This window comes from Ptychodera flava, chromosome 3 (genome assembly GCF_041260155.1).
Source record: "Ptychodera flava strain L36383 chromosome 3, AS_Pfla_20210202, whole genome shotgun sequence".
Lineage (NCBI taxonomy): Eukaryota > Metazoa > Hemichordata > Enteropneusta > Ptychoderidae > Ptychodera > Ptychodera flava.
In genome coordinates, this window is record NC_091930.1 from 30,879,357 (window position 1) to 30,900,801 (window position 21,445).

General features: G+C 37.4%; 2 protein-coding genes across 5 annotated transcripts in view; one reads left to right on the forward strand and one right to left on the reverse strand.

The window, feature by feature from the left end:
• LOC139129829 (uncharacterized) overlaps window positions 1–21,445 on the forward strand; it is a 157,221-nt gene that overhangs the window by 114,045 nt on the left and 21,731 nt on the right. Inside the window, exon 2 of one of the 2 annotated variants that reach the window (XM_070695511.1) lies at window positions 19,927–20,080. The gene's annotated coding sequence lies outside the window, so the exon portion shown is untranslated. Of the gene's footprint in view, window positions 1–19,830; window positions 20,081–21,445 lie in introns of those variants that run through there. The other variant, XM_070695510.1, reaches the window with a different exon arrangement.
• Window positions 1–21,445, reverse strand: part of LOC139129834 (galactosylceramide sulfotransferase-like) — a 72,152-nt gene that overhangs the window by 7,537 nt on the left and 43,170 nt on the right. The window contains exon 1 of one of the 3 annotated variants that reach the window (XM_070695516.1): window positions 4,562–4,741. The exons of 1 other annotated variant lie outside the window; for it this stretch is intronic. Coding sequence is in view for 1 of the 2 variants with exons in the window: in XM_070695515.1 (XP_070551616.1) it covers window positions 3,506–3,545 (40 nt within the window). In the remaining variant the exon portion in view is untranslated. Of the gene's footprint in view, window positions 1–3,505; window positions 3,549–4,561; window positions 4,742–21,445 lie in introns of those variants that run through there. One more of the 3 variants, XM_070695515.1, reaches the window with a different exon arrangement.

Consider the following 21,445-nt stretch of genomic DNA (forward strand, 5'->3'; position numbering starts at 1 on the left):
TACAGTTGCAATCTCTACAAAATATTCCGATATCAAAGATGTTTGCTAATTTACAATGATACCTTTTGAGTTTGCTTGTCTAAATTCGTGGAAATTATGGAGAAAATATCAAAAATACTACACGTAATTATGACTACGTGTAGAAGTGTTGTTTGACCCGCCGAATGTCTGTGCTGCACGTACGCGACGTCTGGTTATCACGTGACAAAGACGCTACGCGTACTGATCGAACGTAATTACGTGTAGCTAAACCTCTCTATTGACGTCATTTGTTAACTGCAGAATTCTAAATCACGCAGAGCAAAGCAATATGTAAAATGAAAGTGCGATCAAAAAGAAAGCAATTTTCCGGCGATTTCTAAAGTCGTGCTGATAGCATTTCTTCCGGTTTCTCCTCTTCTGCCTTAGGAGTTTAAAACGCCCGGGTGGCTGTGTTGTCCGTTAAGCGACGCCAGTCCTTTGAAATCGTAAATATGCCAATCACGTAGCCGTTTCGGCAGAGTCGGTCGACTCATTCGACTTGAGGCTTGTTAATTTGAAAATGTAAACGAATTATTGATGTAATTCACTTTGTCACCGACGACGACAACGAATATAGCGGGTGTAGCAGTAGTACCCGGATGATGACGCGCGCGAAGACGATCATCAGCCCACTTTCTGCTCTTTCTCGGACGAAGACCGACGTTTCGGCAGTGGCTTATTACTGGCAATCAGTCAAAGGAAGCGTTGACCTGATGGTAATTTGTAATGCCAACGAGATGTGTTTGATACCGATTTTTAGCTCACATGCTAACACACTTGAGCTGATGTCGTAGTGATGTCTGTCTGTCTGTCTGTCCGTCCGTCCGTCCGTCCGTCCGTCTGTATGTCCGATATCTCAAAAACGGCTCCTCAGATCAGAATCGAAACTGGTACATAGATTCAGTTTGCAAATTCCAAGAAGTGATTAGTTTTTATTGGGGATGGCTTGCTTACTTTTTGCTCATTTGCATAATTGATGATGTTAGAAAATGGATATACATATTGAGAACGACTGCGCTTAATTTGATGACATTTGCTACAAATGTTGATCTCACCGTGGTATATCAGCCGCGAAAGGTATAAATTGGTGATAAGAAAGATAATCGCTAATTTTCACATTAGTTAACTTTCCTAATTAGGGATATATATCTAAATTGACCTGATCAAAATAGACGAAACGTGGTATGTATATTAAAGATAATATGATTTAACACTATTGAAGTAATTAAGCATTTTATCTTCAGCCTAGTCCTAGTTTGCATTTTTGCAATCTATATCTGAATTGACTTGACCAAAGTTGACAAATCTTGCTACGCATATTGAAGATACTATGATACAACATTCTTTAAAGTCATTAAGCATTTGTACTTCTGCCAATTTCTTATTTCCAGATACCATGATACAACATAGCTGAAATTCATTAACCTTCTTTTACTTCAGTCGACTCCGAACTTGCATATTTAAAAAAACTTTCCTAATTATGGCTATTTATCTTAATTGACTACATCAAATTTGACGAAACTACCTATGTACATTAAAGATACTATGATACAACATTATTGAAAGTCATTAAACATTCTTACTTCAATGAATTCGTTATTTGCATATATACTGAGATCATTTCAGTCAATTCCTAATTTATATATTGAATTAAGTTTTAGTTTGCTAATTAGAGATGCGTACCGGGATTTACTTGATCAAAGTTGTATGCTATGTACATTGATCATTACACTAGGTCACAACAATAGTGAAATTCATTTCGCATTTTCATGTCAGCTTATTTATAATTTGCATATCTTATGAGCTTTAACAGTTTGGCATGTGTTGCTTGAAGGACGTGACCAAAAGCATTACACTTGCGATATAAAGTTGTAATAAATGACAACAGTTCCAGAAAGTTAGTATTTTTATTTCAGCTAATTATATATTTGTATACTTAATGACCTTTAGAATTAATCTGTTATGAATATTGTTCATTATGTGAACATAACACTCTCAATGAAGTTGCAAACATGTCGCAAAGGTACACATTTACATATATATGCAATATATAATGAAACACGTGAGCATTTTCTGTTCATGTCTGGTTTTCGACGACGATGTGTTCTCCGGTTCTAGGCAGACGTGCCTTGACAAGAACCATGATAGAGACCAAGGCGAATGACTGGCAACCGGCCCGGATGAGTTGCTGCCCGAAAGGTCGTTCGAGGAGCTGCGTGAATCTTTGCTGGGCGGATTTGTGTGCCGAGCAGACAAGACAGCTGGACGAGCTGTTTATGTAATACAACCCTCTTACGGACATCGACGAGGATAAAAGAAAATGGACAAAGGAATCCGCAGACTAAACAACGCAACACCAGTGTTATGTAAGTACCTGCTTACCAGTGAACTGTAGAAGCGAATCCACGTACGTATGACAGATAATGACACTGAAACTATCAAAAGTGAAGTACGTCTGTGATTGATCTTACCGAATTGACTCAGTGAAATTGGATTTGAATCGTCTTTCGAGATTAATAACAACATTGATTTGTAAACGAATGAACATCGCAGTCTTACGAACTTAACGAAATAATTGCCACTGTAGTGAATTGTGGTCCCTGTAACACCTCTATTCATTAATTATTCCCTCTCGTATTATGATTTTTGACTTTGTTGGTATGTAATATTGTTTTATTATTTTTGTTGTTTCTTATTTGGAATAGAGCGACACCGCCTAAGGGTATAGTTCCGGGCGAAAATGAAAACATTGCCATCCCCTTTCTTCAGTATCTACACCAATGGGTGAAAGTTTAACCCTTTTCCTGCCAAGTCCATATTTCACCACCAGGTCAAAATGGTTAAAATTAATGAAACACACGTATTCCATATGATGTATTTTAACATTATACTGTACATTTGAAAGCTGTTGAAAACATAATACTGTAAAGTTGATTTTTTGTGGAAAAGATGCTATAACATACCAAGCCAAGTGGGTGAAAATACGTCATGTTTTGGCTCAATACCGCTTTTTACTGACTTGGCTGATGGGAAAGTGATACAGTTATTACTGTCTGGCAGGAAAAGGGATAAATGTAAGATAAATCATGGCTATCTCACTGGTCTATAGTCCTGCAGTGCTTCGTCTGATGAATTTGTAACGTCACCTTGAAAACCATGTTACTCCTGCCATTCGTATCAGTTTAATTTTTCCAGCTCTCTAAAATGACTTAATATTTTTTTAGTGATGCTGTACAAATTTCAAGGTTTGTAAAACAAAAATTATATTATATCATGCTACCATATGTGCCATTCTGATTGGACGAGTGCTCATTCCACCGATGCTAAAAGTAAATACTGTTTTAGCACTGATAGCGGTGGTAAAACTGACCCCTGACCCGCATTTTCGAAAATTGCCCAGTCGGTGCATTTGAACGTACCTATCTAAACCATAGACCGAGGACCGAATTTTGATACACAGATAAAGTGTGGGTCTGTAACTCACCTCTTGGTGAAAATAAGTTGGGATCCATGATGAAAGACATCTTTGAAGCAGCACATCTGGGGTGTGATGCACACAAATATTAGGGCGACAGCGCACCGTGCACATTACTTGATATTGCGGGAGTCGAGACGCGATGTATACTACCGCTCTTTAAAATGAAGATATTATTCGTTCATACACAAATACATTGACGCTTCCTCACAGTAACGGTATGTCAGATATTCTTTACAAAAGTTTTGGTTGTAACAGACCAGGGTTTCCTAACGATGTAGACCAAGAAGTTCAAAATAACAATAGGGTAAATCCTAGCGACTGCGACGAAATTTGACATGAAATGCAACGAGTAGTGTCAGCGGCCAGCTCTCGATGCATCGGGCAACACACTCTGCACAACTGTTAATCAAAGTTGAAGTCATCGCAAGTTTGGATTATTTCAAAACTGCTTGTTTTCTGGTACAATTAACGTCCAAATTATACATCAAATAGATCCTGTAACTTCACTGTGCCACCTGAATGTTGCGACGGTCATCGTATACCGCGTATGCAGAACAGAATGAGAAAATCTATTTTTAGTATGCCAAAAAAGCCAGGACTATTGTTCTTATGTAAATTTACGAAAACGAATGTTACTTTTTTCTTTCGATTTGAACTCTTGACCCATTTTCTGTGACATGCAGCAGGTATTTTTGACAAGTGTAATGTTCGTGTTGCATGTGAATAAAATGCAATGTCGATATGAACGTAATGCGTATATCGTAGGATACTGTGTGCCTGTACGTAATCCCAACTTATAAAAATTCTCGGTCTCGGGGCAGAATTTCCGACTTTCGATCTCTCAGACGCCCGTTTTCTGTATTTGGGGCCTAGAGTGATGAAAATACCCAAGTGAGACAACTAAGATAAGCAAATAACCCTCTTCGCAGTCGGGTATACACTCGATTTTGGTACAATTCGCTCCATAGCACTCGCCTATGGGCTCGTGCTATATGTCGCGCATTGTACCAAAATCTCGTGTATACCCTCCTGCGGCGGGGGTTATTGCTTAAATACGATTACCTTGTAAAGTGTCTGTCGCCTTTTACAAATATGTAACATTGATGTTGGTAGTCTTAGACAAGCCTTTCCCCGGACTTCTCAATGGATGAACTTGCACACTGTGTGAAGACTTTCACGAGCGAGCCCCTCTTGTGATACCCGATTCGCTGTCTTTCAATAAAGTGTAAAGCTGCTATCTCTGGTTTTATGTTGATTACGTGGCATCATTTGCCTATAAATGATCGAGGCCTATTTGGGTAATCATATTACCACAACAATAGTGTTTGCATACCGAGTTCATATTGTCGGGGCCACTGTATGGTCTGCAATCGCTGCTTAGCCGTCAATTGATGGTACTCCGTTCTCAAGGACAGTGTCTCAATGTACATACCTGATGATTTCAGGTTCTGTTTGTGAGCTTTCAAATCTGCCGATATCGGACATCCCTGCAAGAGCTTAATTATACATTAACTCCTCGGTTGTATTTGTCAAAATCAAACCCTGAAGAAATTGTTTGTGTCATTAAGAGATATTTATTTTATCATAGCTAAAATGCAAAACAACAATAACAATGTAAACAGTGTAAAGTATTAAATACAAACTTTGTATATTTCATAAAATGCAAATAAATTCTGAATCAATTTTTCTTGGCAAGCTGTTCTAACATCTGCATTTACATTTCCAGTTGCTTTCCTGTTATGCCAGCCGCCTCTTCTCCGCCTCCAATGCAACCTGCTTATATCTCATATCTGTCTCAAGTACTTCATCGTACAAGTTCCCCAAGTAGACGATACGTCAGTATCAAGGGAAATGAGCATTGCTTTTAAGGGGACAGATATTCAGACTCTCAAAATTTTACAATTCTTTTCTGATCTACCGCTTGTGGGAGCTCATTTTAAAGCCCTTGGTTTAAAAAAATCTCACCTTCTTAGTTTTTTGAAAATCCAAAATTGTATTTTACTTCTTAGACAACGCAGGGATAGCGGCCATTTTGAATTTCAAATATCGGTAAATCTTAGGTTGTTTCTCCAATACAAAATTTTGCACGGTGACCTCTGAATTTTATTCTTGATTTTGAAAGAGAATGGTTGGAAGAGTCCTTGAGGAAAGAGTGAGCAAAAGCTTAAATCTTTTACTTTCGCGGCACATACTTATTTAAAATGTTATTATTCAATTCAGTGCAAATTGTATAACAACTGGTAAAGAAAAAATTATAACGCTAATCCAATCGCTGACATACAGAAGTATGTCTGTAAAAAGCGAGGTTTATTAAGAGCTACTGAATTTACACTTAGATGAGATATTTGTTGTTCTCTGAGATTAAACAATTTCCCGCGTTTAAGTTATCGTCGATGGAATTTCTTTATATCTTGTTCCGCTCTGGTTACACCTAACAGCCAGCCTATTGAATGGTATAAGGGGAACACACTGAAGTCTCACAGTCAACTGAATCATTTAAATGGGGAAAAAGAGAACTGAGGACCGAAACAAGGACACGTGCCATTTCACGCCAAGTTTGCCCATCGACGCCAAAAGTGCAAGAATATGCCTACTTTAGAAAAAAAGCTGTTATTTTAGCGCAAACGCTGATAAAAGCGGTATGATCAGGGAAGACAGCAAAGACTTACACTCAAAGAGCCTGACGTCCGCAGCGGCTCTCAATGTCCTCCTTTCAGATGTGTATTTTGCATGGAGATCGTCACAATGACAAGGCTTCAATTTAATTTTTAGGAAAATCTTCAACGACACTTTTCATTGATTTCTGTTCAGGGAAGATATTCCGTCTTCCCCGTAATGATGTTCTCATAGATAACTCAAGTCTTTCAATCGCGACACACCGTGTACAATTTGGAATTTCACCACGTACGACTAAATTCAACATCGGACTAATTATCAGCCATAAGATCGGACTTTAAACGCACGTAGGTAGTGCTGAGGATTCTCATCAAGAACGATTGTATTTAGATATCTATCTTGAGTTAATTTACTAATAGAACTATGAAATTACTGTGTATGAATCAGTCGCATTATTGATATTCATATGAATGTGCCGTTTTAGTCGTGCAAGTGGCTAAGTGGGAACACGGCGCAGGTTCAATATACTACGCGAGTTACTAGAAGTATATCTAACTATATTTATGTGCTCCGCCGTGTTTGTTTGTTTTTGGCTTATAAAAGCTATGGAAATCCGGTCACGACATGCGACATGCGACCTGCGACTTCAAAACTGCGATCTGCGTCCTGCGAGTTTGAAACATGCGTCCTGCGACTTTGGCATTTAGACCTAGGGTAACCTGCAGCTGCGACTTAACAACAGCGACCTGCGTCCTGCGTGTTTGTCAAACTACGACCTGCGACTTCACAACTGCGATGTAAAATAGTAATAAAGGGAAAGTGACTCCACACATCAGCCATCTCGTCTTGTGTGTGCTTTGGTGTGTTTAGTGTCTGATTTGTGTTTTGGCTGTTAGTGTGTTGATCTCTTGTTTTTCTAGCAGGGAAACTAGAATATTATGTTTAGATCGTTTTGAGTATATTTGTTTCTTGCCTCGTTCCAAATGCCGTGGACTTTGGCCAGTATCAGTATATCGCTAATGTTTGGATTTCTTTTGTATGCGATGATCGGTTGTTGTGGAAATATTTCATTCAGACTATAGTGTTTCGTCCTTGTCTATGTGTTCCCAGTTTTCGCACATTGCTGCTTTTTATAGCTTGTGTTCTTATATATACTGTTGCTATAGTTTTCGTTGTGAAGACTAGTGTTTTCTTTGTTTCTTTGTTTGTTCGCTTGTGTTCTAGTTGCGTAATTCGTGCGGCGAATTGTGCTTGCGATGTGACTGGACATTTCCTGTTGTTTTAGCCACGTTCGATTAATCTTGCATTAAGACTGGGTGGGGTGCATGGTCACCGAATCGAAGTACAACAACCACAGAATACGTCTTTAGGCCTAAACTAGGTCATTTCGATCTGTGAAATAGCCATCACTTTAGGATACAACATATAAACAACATGCTTGTTGAAGTAGGCCTATTAGGCTTATCAAAACAAATTTTACTCATGAAAATCGGTGATCAGTTGAGCATTGTCCCTTTGAAACCGGACTTTGAAAGCGAACCGAACGTAGGCCAACACAGCTGTATCATCGAAGCTCATCTCTTTCCTAAATGACACCACCTATCACTGATATTACTAGTGACCGCTTTTATACTCTCAATAAACACCAAATACCTAAAATCATGGATTAGGTCGTGATCTTGCAGGTTGCAGTGTCAAACTCGCAGGTTGAGCTAGGCCAGAGCACCCGAAAGTCGCAGGGTGTCGCAGGTCGCATGTCGCATGTCGTGACCGGATTTCCACAAGAAACAAATACGAAATCTGCAAAGTATTATTCTTAACACTCTATTAATAACACATATCCACAAGTATTATTTTCCACTTCTTCATTGACGCAAAATATCGTTATCATCACGCCTATAAATAGAAAAAGAGAGAAAACTGTGCTGCAGCATATGAACGAGGACAAGCGAAGAATGCTCGGATTGAATTTGAAGACGACCGGCGCGGCGTACGGTCAGTCTGGTCTCCTGAAGTCCCCATTTCTATAGCTGGCTGCGCTGCTCATGAAAATAGGGTCAGGTATATTGACTAATGTAAATATGACCGTCGTTGGTCAATAGTTCGAGCGCAGTGATTCATTGAATTTATTTCCAACTTTGAGTTACCTTCAAATTTATATTTCGTTTGCCCATGGAGTAATTTTACTCCATGTTTTCCACAACCAAGCATCCTATGTCGACATTTTATGAAAAACGAAAAATTACGTATTTATTAGTCACTACATGCGAAAGGAGGGATAGTCTATCACGTCTGACAAAACAAAAACATGGACAATAATCGTCATTTTACCATTAAATGCCATCATAGAAGTACAAAGTCGAAGACTTACAAGTGAAGCTGTGCAAATAACTTGTACATTCGATGTTTTGTCGTCTTGTTTCAAAACTAGTGCCACTACAGATGTGCTATTTACATGATCTTGTCAGGTGACTGTACTCATGCAGTCAAAATTTGAATAAAATGGCGGCCAAGCGTAACCCATTCCTTACTCTTATTTTCGTGAGCAGCGCTGCAAGCAGGAGAAATTGGACAGGGGGACCAGACGAGATCGACGTTCACATTTAGAAGAGCGCCCTCTGTGTCCATGGAGCGCTGTTTTGAAGCTTTGGCAGTACAGTTGCTGTTGCAACAACAGTGATGGCACAATACGTCCCTTATTAAACACAATGGATTTTATCATGGTTAAAATTACCAATTACGTCTAACTTTCTGACAGATTAAACAAAAAAAATATTCCTGCCCGGATCTGACACAACCTGTGTGAACTGTTTTCACCACTGAGAAGGCACTTGAAACTAGGTGTTGAATAATTCATATTGCAAGTACAATTAGTACCATTTTATTCCTGCTGACTATTGATCATGAACCATTACTATGATTAACAGTGTAAGCGTAGCCTGTGTATCGGACATAACATTTCTAACTTTAACCTCTCGCGCGAAAGCAAAGGCTAAGTCCTATATATGAGCAATGACTTTGTTAATCATAAACCAACGCGGACAAAAAAGTCACCTCAGTTCAAACGCTTAGGCCATAAAAGACATTGACAATTATAACATTATAATACAACAACATTTACCAGATATGTTAGACTTTGAGTGAAGAAAATACCATTCTTAATTTAGCTTTTGTTTTCTAATACATATTTAGGTCTCAAAGGCACTTCTCATCAATAGAGATAACAATACAAATTCAGTCTTGGTTCTAGGTTTGTAATATACCGTGACGTTTTGGTCTACGTCACTGCGGCCACATCCGCCCAGAAGCGCAACTTCGTTTTGCTTCTCTTAACACTTGAGTCGCGGTTTTCAACTTTGTGTAAACAAAATGTTTGCACCCGTTCGTGATAAAATCGGTTTTCCCGTTGCGTTCCAAAGATTATTATCAGTAAGATAAAAAAAAGGATAGAAAAGCTAACCTTGAGGCGTGTACGTGATCTTTGAACTTTAAAGTATGATTTACATCAATTTGCAAAACTTCACAGTGGTGTGTAATTTATTATTCAGTCGTAAAGCAAACCAATAAAGAAGACTTCCTTTCTGAGTTGTCACTGTGTGTACATTAGTCTTGGTTGCTTGTTGTACTGGTCCAGTTCTCTTTAAGCATTAGTGTCAGGGCTACATCCACCAGGCTACATGTCGGTACAATGGCGACACATAGTGACCCTTACTAACTGGCATTCATATCAGATAGGGCACTGCAACGGTCACATCATGTCAGCTATGGCTAAAATTTGAATGTAGTTTTACTGAATCCATTTATATATGACCTCAATAACACTTGAAGGTCGCATTAGTAGCTGATAAACACGAAACTCTTTTCACGTAGACATGACATTAAACGCATGCGCATTAAGATTAATGTAAATTACACCCTGATGACCATTTATACATGATCCATAACACTTGAAGATCGTATAGGTTGGTGATAAACACGAAACTGTTATCAGATACACATGGCATACATAAATGCATTTACACACAAAAATTGACACTATGTAAACGACACCCTAGTGGGGATTCCCCGAATCGACATCACAGACTGTAAATAGAAAGATGTATTCCCTCCCTTTTCATGAACTATAACATGTATAACATCGTATTATACGATGGAGAGACAGATATTCTATATACGTTATATTATTATACAAACCCATGATCTCAACATGCGACTATGAGGCGTTCGAATTTATTTTACCCTGGATCATTGATGAGACCGATTTGTCATACGCCAAAAGCCATAAACTACAGTCACCCTTTGTGCTACCACACTGCTTCAATTGATAAGCTGTGTGTGAAAGAATAAGCGACGTATTACAACGCACGTTTGTCAACCTTCTGACGGAAAACCCGGCCTTAGGCTAGTAGTTTATACGACTGATTGCCATAGGCAGTGACATACCTCCGTTGGCAAGCCCACAGTGAGCAGTTGTTAGTGGTACAAAGACGCTCACTATACACGTCTGTTAACATTGGCTAAGACAACAATATTTTAGACAACCAACCGCTTTTTCTTTATCGCTCAAGTTTCAAGACAAACTCGAAAACCCAAGCGCACTTGTGAGGCGTCATAATATTAAAAACTAAACAATTGTTTGAAATTACGGTCCTTCTGAAATAGATTGTTCACCAAATTTGATTTTTTAAGTAGACTGCCAGCCCCTTCGATATTAAGTTTTATGTCGGTTACTTTGTACGTTCTACATATGTCATTTTTTCGTTGTGTATAATGTAAGTGCAAGGCGTTTTAACAACACGCACAGATATATTGATGATCTGATTAGTCTAGACAATCCAGACATATCAAATTACTTACATCATATTTACCCTGATGAGTTGGAAATCAAAGAAACAACCGAGGGTAAGAACTCAGCTTCATATCTTGATCTGTTCCTACAAGTGGGTACTGATGGGCTACACACTAAGCTGTATGACAAAAGAGATTATTTCGATTTTGAAATCATATATTAGGCCTATCCCTACTTGTCAATTAGTAATATTCCATCTGCACCTGCTTATGGTGTGCACGTGTCTCAACTTCTCAGGTATTGTAGGGCTTGTGATTCCTACGCTGATTTTCAACTGAGACACAGCTCATTGGCATCAAAATTACTGAGACAAGGATACACAACAAAAAGACTCGTTAGGACTTTCAAAAAGTTCTACGGTCGATATGACGACATTGTGGCCAAATATGACACCTCGGTCACACAAATGATTAACGACAGCATTCCCGGCTTTGACTTATTACAGTGATTCATATCCTGTATCTTTTCATACAATATTTAGACAATTTTGGGACCAATCCTGACGGGTGTAGCATGCTAGCAGGGTACGCTTACCCATTCCGGACACCTGGTACCACCACTAACTATCAGTGGTTCAGGATGTTCCTACTTAAATTTGTAAATCACAATTGTCCCATGGACCTGGTAATGTATTACCTTGAATGGAAATGATTATTAGACCAGTTTCATGTCATATTTAAAGATTAGGCCACATAGTGATGCGACGTTGACTGTGACCCGAGATATAATAGTGAGCAATGACTTCAACAATAATTCCTTTTAACTACTGAAGATATTAATGTATAATATTCATAATCGAATAACTGATAATGTGCAGTAAAATCTACATCGATTCAACTATAACCAGAGCGAACACAGCAGAATAATAGGACGTGCAGTACCTATCGTCATGATTTAATATTGTTGTCACCTCAGTGTTATAGTTTATTTTAATTACAGCCAAAAGTTCTGCCATAAGAATTTATCGCAGCCATGCATTATACGACAACACTCTCCCTTTCTCGAATGATATCGGTCAAAAACAACACACTATCCTGCATCAACACTTCATATCGAATGAGACACTCAGAATACAACTAGCATTGTGTCAGCACGTTGTTTATTAGCTCAACCCGGTAATAAACAACGTGCTGACATAATGCTGTACAACTACGTCACGATCAAAAATTGTCACGTGACCATAAACTGTATTGATGTTGATGTTCGTCTTGCTTTGACAATTTTAAGTGGTCTTTAGTTTCTAAACTTATTTGTGACACAAAGTCAAATAAAACCCCTCCTGTATGTATAAACATAATCGCAGAGTTGGTAAACTAGGCAGAATACATGTGGATCGATGTATTCTGGACATTGTTTCAAAAAATATTGTTACAAACCCAATAACAGTTTGACACAGCCTTTGCACGCTGTAGTGTTACTGGGATCTATCCTTTGTCAATAAAACTACAAACTGTGATTATCAGTAGTGTACTAAAGAATTTATTTTCTCAATGCTTCATGACTAAGTTGTTAAGCATTGAGACAGCAAAGCGTGCATGCATAATAGAAATGAGTGTGACAAGCAATCTCTAATCAACCTACCGTTTTAGAATTTTCGTCAACGTCTGCTTACTCGTCAGTTTGTCACCGAAATTTGTATGAAAAGTCAATATGCTCAAGTACAGAGTGGTTTGTTTGGTACACGCATCATTGGAGTATAAAATGTCTTTTGTATAAATAGTCAAGGACAACCAAGTTTTAAGGAAAGTCATTTCAAATTTGCAGGATAGCCTATGTAACGAAAATAGAGAGCCACGAAAGGAACGGGTAATATGCATCAGATTATGTTCCTTGCTCTGAATGACCTAATGCACATGGGGGAGGGGGCTCCGAGTAGTTCCCTAGCCAAGTCTGATACAAGATGTATAGTGCTTCTTGGTTACGTTATACGCGCTTCGATGCTGCATTAAAAAACTAAGTGCATTTTGATAGGAGACTATGGGGCAGCGTGAACGATATTTGTAGAGTAGTCATCTATTGACGACACTGTTGTCAGCGATGTCAGAGCAAGCATGATTATGGTGGCAGAGTATTTGATCCGACTGACCTTTTTGAGGTCAGCTCACCCTTTATCAGTACGGATGCTGAGATACAGAGGATTTGAACACCTGCATTTAGTTGGTAGTGTGCGAGTAGATATGTACCGCCAGACTGGCGCCGTCCAACATCGTAAAGCGATAAATTTAGGATTTCAGGCCACATACAAACCGTTTTCTAGCCAGACTTATTATAATTTCAAGGGGGTTTATACAAATTTATAAATACCTTGCTGTATATCATAATAGGGGAAGGCTTGACTCTAGTACCTCGGAGGGAATTCACTAAAAACAGGTCATTTTGATCATAATCGCATAGTAACTGTTAGTGAACTGGGCAGAACACATGGGAATCGATGTATACTGCGGGTCTATTTTCCTAGCAATCTCGTTACTATAAATCAATGACAGTTTGACACAACCTTTGTATCCTACATCGCTAATGTACCTCTGTCAATAGATCTACAAATCATGATTATCAATGGTTTAATACATCATCACAATTATCAAGGACGCATAACTTGGTTGTGAAGAGTAAATGCCTGTTAAAAAATCTGCCCGGGCGTTTGACACCTAGCGCTGCCGTTATGAGTGTGACAAGCACAACCCTGGTAACGGTCTCTAATCAAACTTTTGTTTTAAAATTATTTCATGCCTACTTCCTCGTCTCAAAGAAAATTATAGGTGTGTATGGAAAATCGATATGCTGAATTATAAAATGCTTTTGTCGGTACATGCATTATTGAAGCACAACAATCTTATTATTGCATAAAAAAGTCAAAGACAACACATTTCAAAGGCAACTTGTTTCAATAAGAACGGCACAAGCAACGAAACTAGAGAGCCACTGACTGAAAAATAGACAACTACTTCTTGTCCTGAATAACGTAATTCACACACAGGGATAGTGGTTTTCCCCTAATTCAGTCTGTAGCTACCAGTCTAATCTTTCATGATTCAACCTCCATTATCGTCTCTTCACAACCCATCTATTGGCATTAAAACCCGCATAGCGACGGACATTGCACTAAGGGGATATGAAAATGACGATTTACAAATTTAGTTGAAGAAACATTCTGGGGAAATGCTAACGTTATCTGTTGTATTTTAATCTGTTGATAACTGTTGTGGCGACGATAAGAATGGCGGTGTTGTGTTTAGCCCGATTGACCTCGTTCAGGTCACCGGTCTGTTCACCCTTTATTAGTACGGATACTAAGATACAGAGGAATTTGAACGCCTGAATAGAGTTAGTAGTATTCACGTAAATAAGTATCATCGGATTGGAGCCGTCAGCATCGTAAAGTGATATATGTGGATCTAACATGTCGTTATACAGGCCTTGCCGCTTATAAGGCTCACGGTTTTACTTGAAGTTTAGAGATAATATGTCACATATCAGTGATATATCAAAGGACACCGTGGAAAGGAATAAGCAGTGATTCAGGTTATTTGTGAGATTGCATATAAATTGTTCAAGTTAGTTATTAGAGTCATTTTTCGTGTATTTGTGACCATCTTCGTGTAAAAATTTAGGAGAGGCAAATGCAATATATAAACCTGAGACTTACTATTGCTTCCCTTTCAGCTTTCCGCGCAAAATCATAAGTTTGCTAATGATAATAATTCTGCTAACGAATCAAATACTCCCGTGTGTGTGTGTGTGTGTGTGTTGTGTGTGTGTGTCTGTCTGTCTGTCTGCCTGCCTGCCTGCGTGATTGCTTTCTCGTGCCCTCTTTGATTGTTGTTTCGACATTGGCTATATACCAATAAAAATATCAGAAACGTAATGCTCATTAACATGATTAAATTAAACTGACAAGATACAATTACTCTGTTTTGCCATGATATTTGGGTTGATGGCATTTCAGGTATTTCATGATGTTCATTTGCTTTGAGATTTAAGGTAGCGCTAAAGGCTATTTTTGCACCAATTCTTTTTTCAGAATTAATGTCAAGTTTCTAGTGTTAGAATCAAGATATTTAGTTCAAATTTTCAGGATAACTCCCTCAGTTTATACTTTCTCCAAATAATATAAAAACTGTATATTTGTAGCCATGATTTTGAATATGACATCAATCAATATCAACATTGTATTTTTCATATTTTTTTTACATATTATTGAATTTAATAATTGGATAGTATTAATATTCCCAAATTAGTTATAAATATGTTGACATTATTAATTGTAAGATTTGTACGGCAGGATTTGTAAATAAAATTTGTTTTAAGATTTACATGGGTTTACATATCAAAAAATTAATAAAAATTCTTTCAAATTTCAAAATGTGATTTTTCAAAAAGTACTTCAAATACAGGAAAAATGTGCCCACAAATCTTATCTGTAACTTTGTTAATAGGCTTTAAGAATTCCATGTCCATATCTCATTTCAAAGGTTGGATTAAATTGGTATAAAATTATGTAGGAAAACTGTTATTCTGTCAAAAATGTTGAAAACAAGCCATATTTGCACCCCTCTTTTGAAGTCACAGAGTAGTCTTTTTGGTTAATCTCACTTTTGACACCTCTTTGACACTCAAAGAATCTAAAAATGCATTTTCAATAGCAGTCACGCATTCTGAATGCAAGCATTGCCTTGTCAAACTTTCCTGAAAAACAGTAAAAAATGACTTTCCCTTTTGAAACATTTTTTTAAAAGGTAGGGGACCTCTACTTTAGTTAATACACTAAGGACTCCCCAATTTCCTCTTATTTTGTCAGTTTTCAGAAGTTTCAACGGGCTATAACTCTGCAATGCCTATGACCCCAAATGTCTCGGTTTTTTATTCCACAGAGAATGTTGACTACTTTTATGTTTTAATAGTTTTATTGAAGTTTATAAGTGACGCTCTAGCCTTTACCGCTACCTTAAGGTAGTACGCGTCTCAAAAGCGAAAGACAAACTTTAGCTCACACTTTCCTTGGACCATTAGCCATTGACATTGAAAGTCAGGAAAAAATCGGGGTCCTCATTCAAATTCTGATTCTAGATACGAAATTTGAAGTTCAAAATGGCCGCCATCCCTGTAAAACCCCACACTGAGAGATAGATCAGAAAAGAATTGTAAACAAGGGGAGTCAGAATACCTGTCTTCGAGGCTCATTCTGCCATTAAAAAGTTTGGATTAAAGACGAGTACATTCAATATATATTCCCTGAAGAAAAAACTCTGCATTATCTGCGTTTCACAGTAAGACTGTAGTGAAGATACAGCAAAGTAAAAAACAGACTTGAGAGGAGCGACCATATAAATTTTGTGTTAGACAAATTTGATGTTTTGGAATGAAAAAAAAAACAAAAACAAGGAGAATATTAGGTGTAGACCATATACGAAGACTCCCAAGAACTTTGTAACAATATCATCTGAAAGTGAGAGTCACCTTATGTTGGACAATATTCAAATCCACTTTTACTATAGTTATTACATGCTTCGATGTGAGTGCAAATCAGTGCATCGATTTGAATAGGAACATCCGGATGTTAGCGGGCCGATGAACGATGTACTGATCTGTTTCCATGGTTACCCGGTCCAGTGAAGCCGTTCGACGTTTTCGACGTCATAGTAGACGCTTAAAACTAGATGTAAAGTATCCATCTGCGCACTGCTATTTTGACTTTCGTTTGATGCTGGTCCATAATGGTAAAATTGTTTGAAAATGCCCTGCATGTAACTAAATATTATATAGCATCAACTGTGAAGAGGCATGTAATAAAAATATTATTGCCTGAATACTGGGTTATGTGCTCTCGCAGCAGGAGACAATTTCCCCTCCTGGCGTCGGGCAAATTGCCATCTGCTCTCGGGCACATAAACCCATGTATTCCGGCAATAATATGTAGTATTGCCAGCCTTAATTATATCATAGTCTAATTTATAGCCGATTTAAATGGACTTAAGCCGTATCTAACTCGATATAAGCATCAAGTCACAGTGACTGTGTTACAGTCTGGAAGTATGTGTTTTAAGCTGGTCAGCATATATAATCTAATTTTCACCAACTTGAACCTTATTAGGGCTAATTCTATCAGTTGACAAGTAGAACATACACCGTCTGATACTATGAAAATCAATTCAGACGCTGATCCAATACTGAGACTACATTCTCATATCTTATCATGATTTGACAGACTGGTTATTTAAACGAATTGTCTTTCCAAATCATATGATCACAATGACAGCAATGGTGTTCTTGATAATGATGATGATGATGATGATGATGATGGTCATGGTGGTGGTGATGATGATGATGATGATGATGATGATGATGATGATAGTAGTGGTGGAGGTGATAATGATCATACCGCGGCTGTAGTGATTTAAAGGAGGGGAGACTGATGAAGAAATGTTTGGAGGCACAAGATTGACAGATTTATAGGATCGATTAAAGTGGAGATGTCCGAATATATTGTTATTTCTTCTATAGTTGTATTAATAATTATATCAGACCATACCACATGAGTGGACGGTTTCAAGAAACCCTGAACAAATCGCATCCAACCCTCTGATGCACAATGACACTTCATCAGCAAACGATTGTTTAATAAAATTAAAATATATTGTACAGGTACTTAAATAAATGCCCTGCGTCAAGATGAAGCCATTTCCCAAAATTAACCAGATATGAACTGAATATGCTCACGTGTTTTACAACTGGTTCATTAATAGTTGTACTCTTTACAGAACAATGAGATATATGTTATCACTGTATGTAGCTGGTTTTTCAACTTCGCACAGTACTCTCAGAGTTTAATCACTAATTACAAAACTTTATTTAATATGCAAATGAGCTGTTAATTAACTTGACACTGCTCAATGCTTTATGGAACAATTAGATATCCACCAGATCAACATTTGTAGCACGTTTTATGTAATTTAATGCTGTAATTTTAGAGTAATGTCACTAATTACAAAGTTCATTAAATATACAAATAAACCCTAAATTTACTTGACACTGTTCAATGGTTCATAGCACAATTAAATATTTATCGAATCAACATCTGTAGCAAGTTTCATCAAATTTAACGCTGTAATTTGAAGTTATATACCTAATTACAAAGTTTATTAAATATACAAATGAACCCTTAATTAACTTTACAGTGCTAAATGCTTTACAACACAGTTAGATATCTGTCGTATCAGTATGTGCAGCAGTTTTCATCACATTTTATGCAGTTATTTCGGAGTTATATGACTAATTATAAGACTTCATGAAATATGCAAATGAGCTAATTATTAACTTGACTCTGCTCAATGCTTCTTAGTACAATTGGATATTTATCAGATCAACATCTGTAGCAAGTTTCATAAAATTTAAACGCTGTAATTTTGGAGTTATATCACTAATTACAAAGTTCATTAAATATGCAAATGAATCCTTAATTAGCTTAACGCAACTAAATGCTCTACACCACAATTAGATATCTGTCGGATCAGTATCTGCAGCAGATTTCATCACATTTGGTGCAGTTATTTTGGAGTTATATGACTAATTATAACACTTCATGAAATATGCAAATGAGCTAATTGTTAACTTGACACTGCTCAATGCTTCTCAGTACAATTGGATATTTATCAGATCAACATCTGTAGCAAGGTTCATCAAATTTAAGGCTGTAATTTGGAGTTATATCACTAATTACAAAGTTCATTAAATATGCAAATGAACCCTTAATTAACTTAACGCAACTAAATGCTCTACACCACAATTAGATATCTGTCGGATCAGTATCTGCAGCAGATTTCATCACATTTGGTGCAGTTATTTTGGAGTTATATCACTAATTACTGAACTTCATAAAATATGCAAATGACCTATTTGTTAACTTGACACTGCCAAATGCTTCTCAGTACAATTAGATATTTATCAAAACAATATCTGTACTCAATTTCACTGACCTTGGTGCCGTAATTTCAGAGTTATATACCTAATTACAAAGTTCATTAAATATGCAAATGAACCCTTAATTAATTTCACACTACTAAGTGCTTTACAATACAGTCAGATAAAAATCGGATCAGTATCTGTAGCAGATTTCATCACATTTGGTAAAATTATATCTGAGCTATATGACTAATTACAAACCTTCATAAAATATGCTAATGAGCTATTTATTAACTTGACACTGCTTAATGCTTCTAAGTATAATAAGATATATATCAGATCAATATTTGCTGCAAGTATCATCAAGTTTGGTGCAGGAATTTCAGAGTTATCTCACTAATAACAAAAGTTCATTAAATATGCAAATGAGAAGATAATTGACATGGCACTCACAGTATCATCATAATGTTCGTAGATTGTCATGTGTGAAAAGTTTCGTGAAATTTGGTGCAGTATTTCTTGATATATGTCTACACTGTCATTACCGTCTCCATAGGGAAACCATTGTACGGAAAAAAGCAATATTGCATAACTTCATTAATATGCAAGCCACACTAACCAAAATCTAATCAGTTCTTGCAAGTACCACATGGTACCTGTTTACCAAATCTGACTTGAATCCGTTCAAGCGTTTTTGAGTGATCGTGTAAACAGACAGACAGACAGACACACACACACACACACAACAACACACACACACACACACACGGACAGACAGACAGACATCGCTATGACAATAGCCCACGTGTTTACACACGTGAGCTAAAAATGACCCAATGACACATTTCGTACGATTTGCCCTGCAGCTAAGATTATCAAAAAAACAAACGTCACAAATCAATAACGTAGCTGCTTTTCATACCAGCTGCACGAAGTTAATAATTTACTAAGGCCTCTGTCACGAGTTCTACAGCTGTGAGACAGTTCAGTTTTGTTCGTGTCTTTCACTCCGACCTTCCTAGGTTATCCCTAATCAGCGTTACGTCATCCTCTGAGGCTTCAGGCATCGTTGACTTTGATTTTCACAGATCCGGAGTCGACATGGCAAGCTCTAACATAAAGCCGAGTACATCTGACGGGAGCGGGAGCGTACGTGTGAAACGGACGAGAGGTAATGGCGGTCGACTGGGCTGTTCAAAGGCAATGAAGACCAAACAGTAAGCGCTATATATTCCCATTAGTAAGCTAGAAGGGCAATGCATCGCTATAGCGTTACAAATAGCCTCAATTTATAATTGCTGGAGAAAATTATCACAACAACTGTACAGCTGTGAAAAAATAGCTGCGTTCACACACTAAGCTTATAGAGCTGTAGTACTTTACAAACCAACCAACACTAACAACAAGTTTGCTCAGCACTGTTAAGGCTACTTATTATGCGGCACGCGCGCCCTCTATCGTACGATGTGAAGAGAACGGAGGTGTCCGATGTGATCCTCCTTTTCAAATGAGCATGACCTAGCGAATCAAGGCGATGAAGCAATTTGCAGATGGTGTGCAATTGGCAAGTTAAATCCAAATATTAATGAGAGGGTAGTAAATTATAGAATCTGTTCTCATCTTTGAACTGTGTAGGTTCAGTGCATCATCAAACTCGCCACAATTCAAGGCTTCTAATCAACTCATGTAAAAAGCCTAAGACGATTTCAGACTTACAAGTTCGTGAATTTTTTATGACATTGTTTAGGCGCAACGTTCATATGTTGATATTATATATATATATATATATATATATATATATATATATATATATATAATATATATATATATATATATATATATATATATAAATATATGAACAGTGATTAAATAATCATCTTCCTTGAAAATTAGACGCATTGAAAGAATGGAGTGACACATTTCACTTCTGTCATATCGGACGAATGAGGACGCTCACGTTCCTATCGTATATTTTTATTCACGAGAACCACAAGACGTAGATGGGCAATGACACTTTTGATCTGACCGCTTTTGACTTATCACAGCGCCATATGAATGCATGCAATGTGTCACCAATCCTTCTCGCCAAATAGGTGTTCTTGCAGTTTTGTAAAATTTAGAAAGGACAACATTTCCAGTTGACATTGATGATCAGATAGATAGGTCAGTTCGTGTATATATGTTATCTTATGACTATTAAGTGATTTTGAGCTTCTTTCAATATCACCATTGTTCAACCGACAGAAAAAAACGTTGCTCGATGCATTGAACACGGTCGAAAATGAAAGAACCTTAAACCTGAACCTCTAAAATACGTATAACCGTATTTGCCCGATGTGATAATACATATGCTACCGACCTAAAAAACATTTCGACCTTCAAGTGTAACGTTTTCACAATCACATATGTGATAACGTATGCCTGCAGGATAGCGAGATATACTAGAGTGGACGACGTAATTTGACCCATTTTAATTATCTTGCTGTAAAGTATCCGAGTTCAAGGCTGGTAAAATAAGACTGTATGACAAATTTCATTCAAAAAATCGCTTTCACGTGAACTTTTGATATACACAATAGACA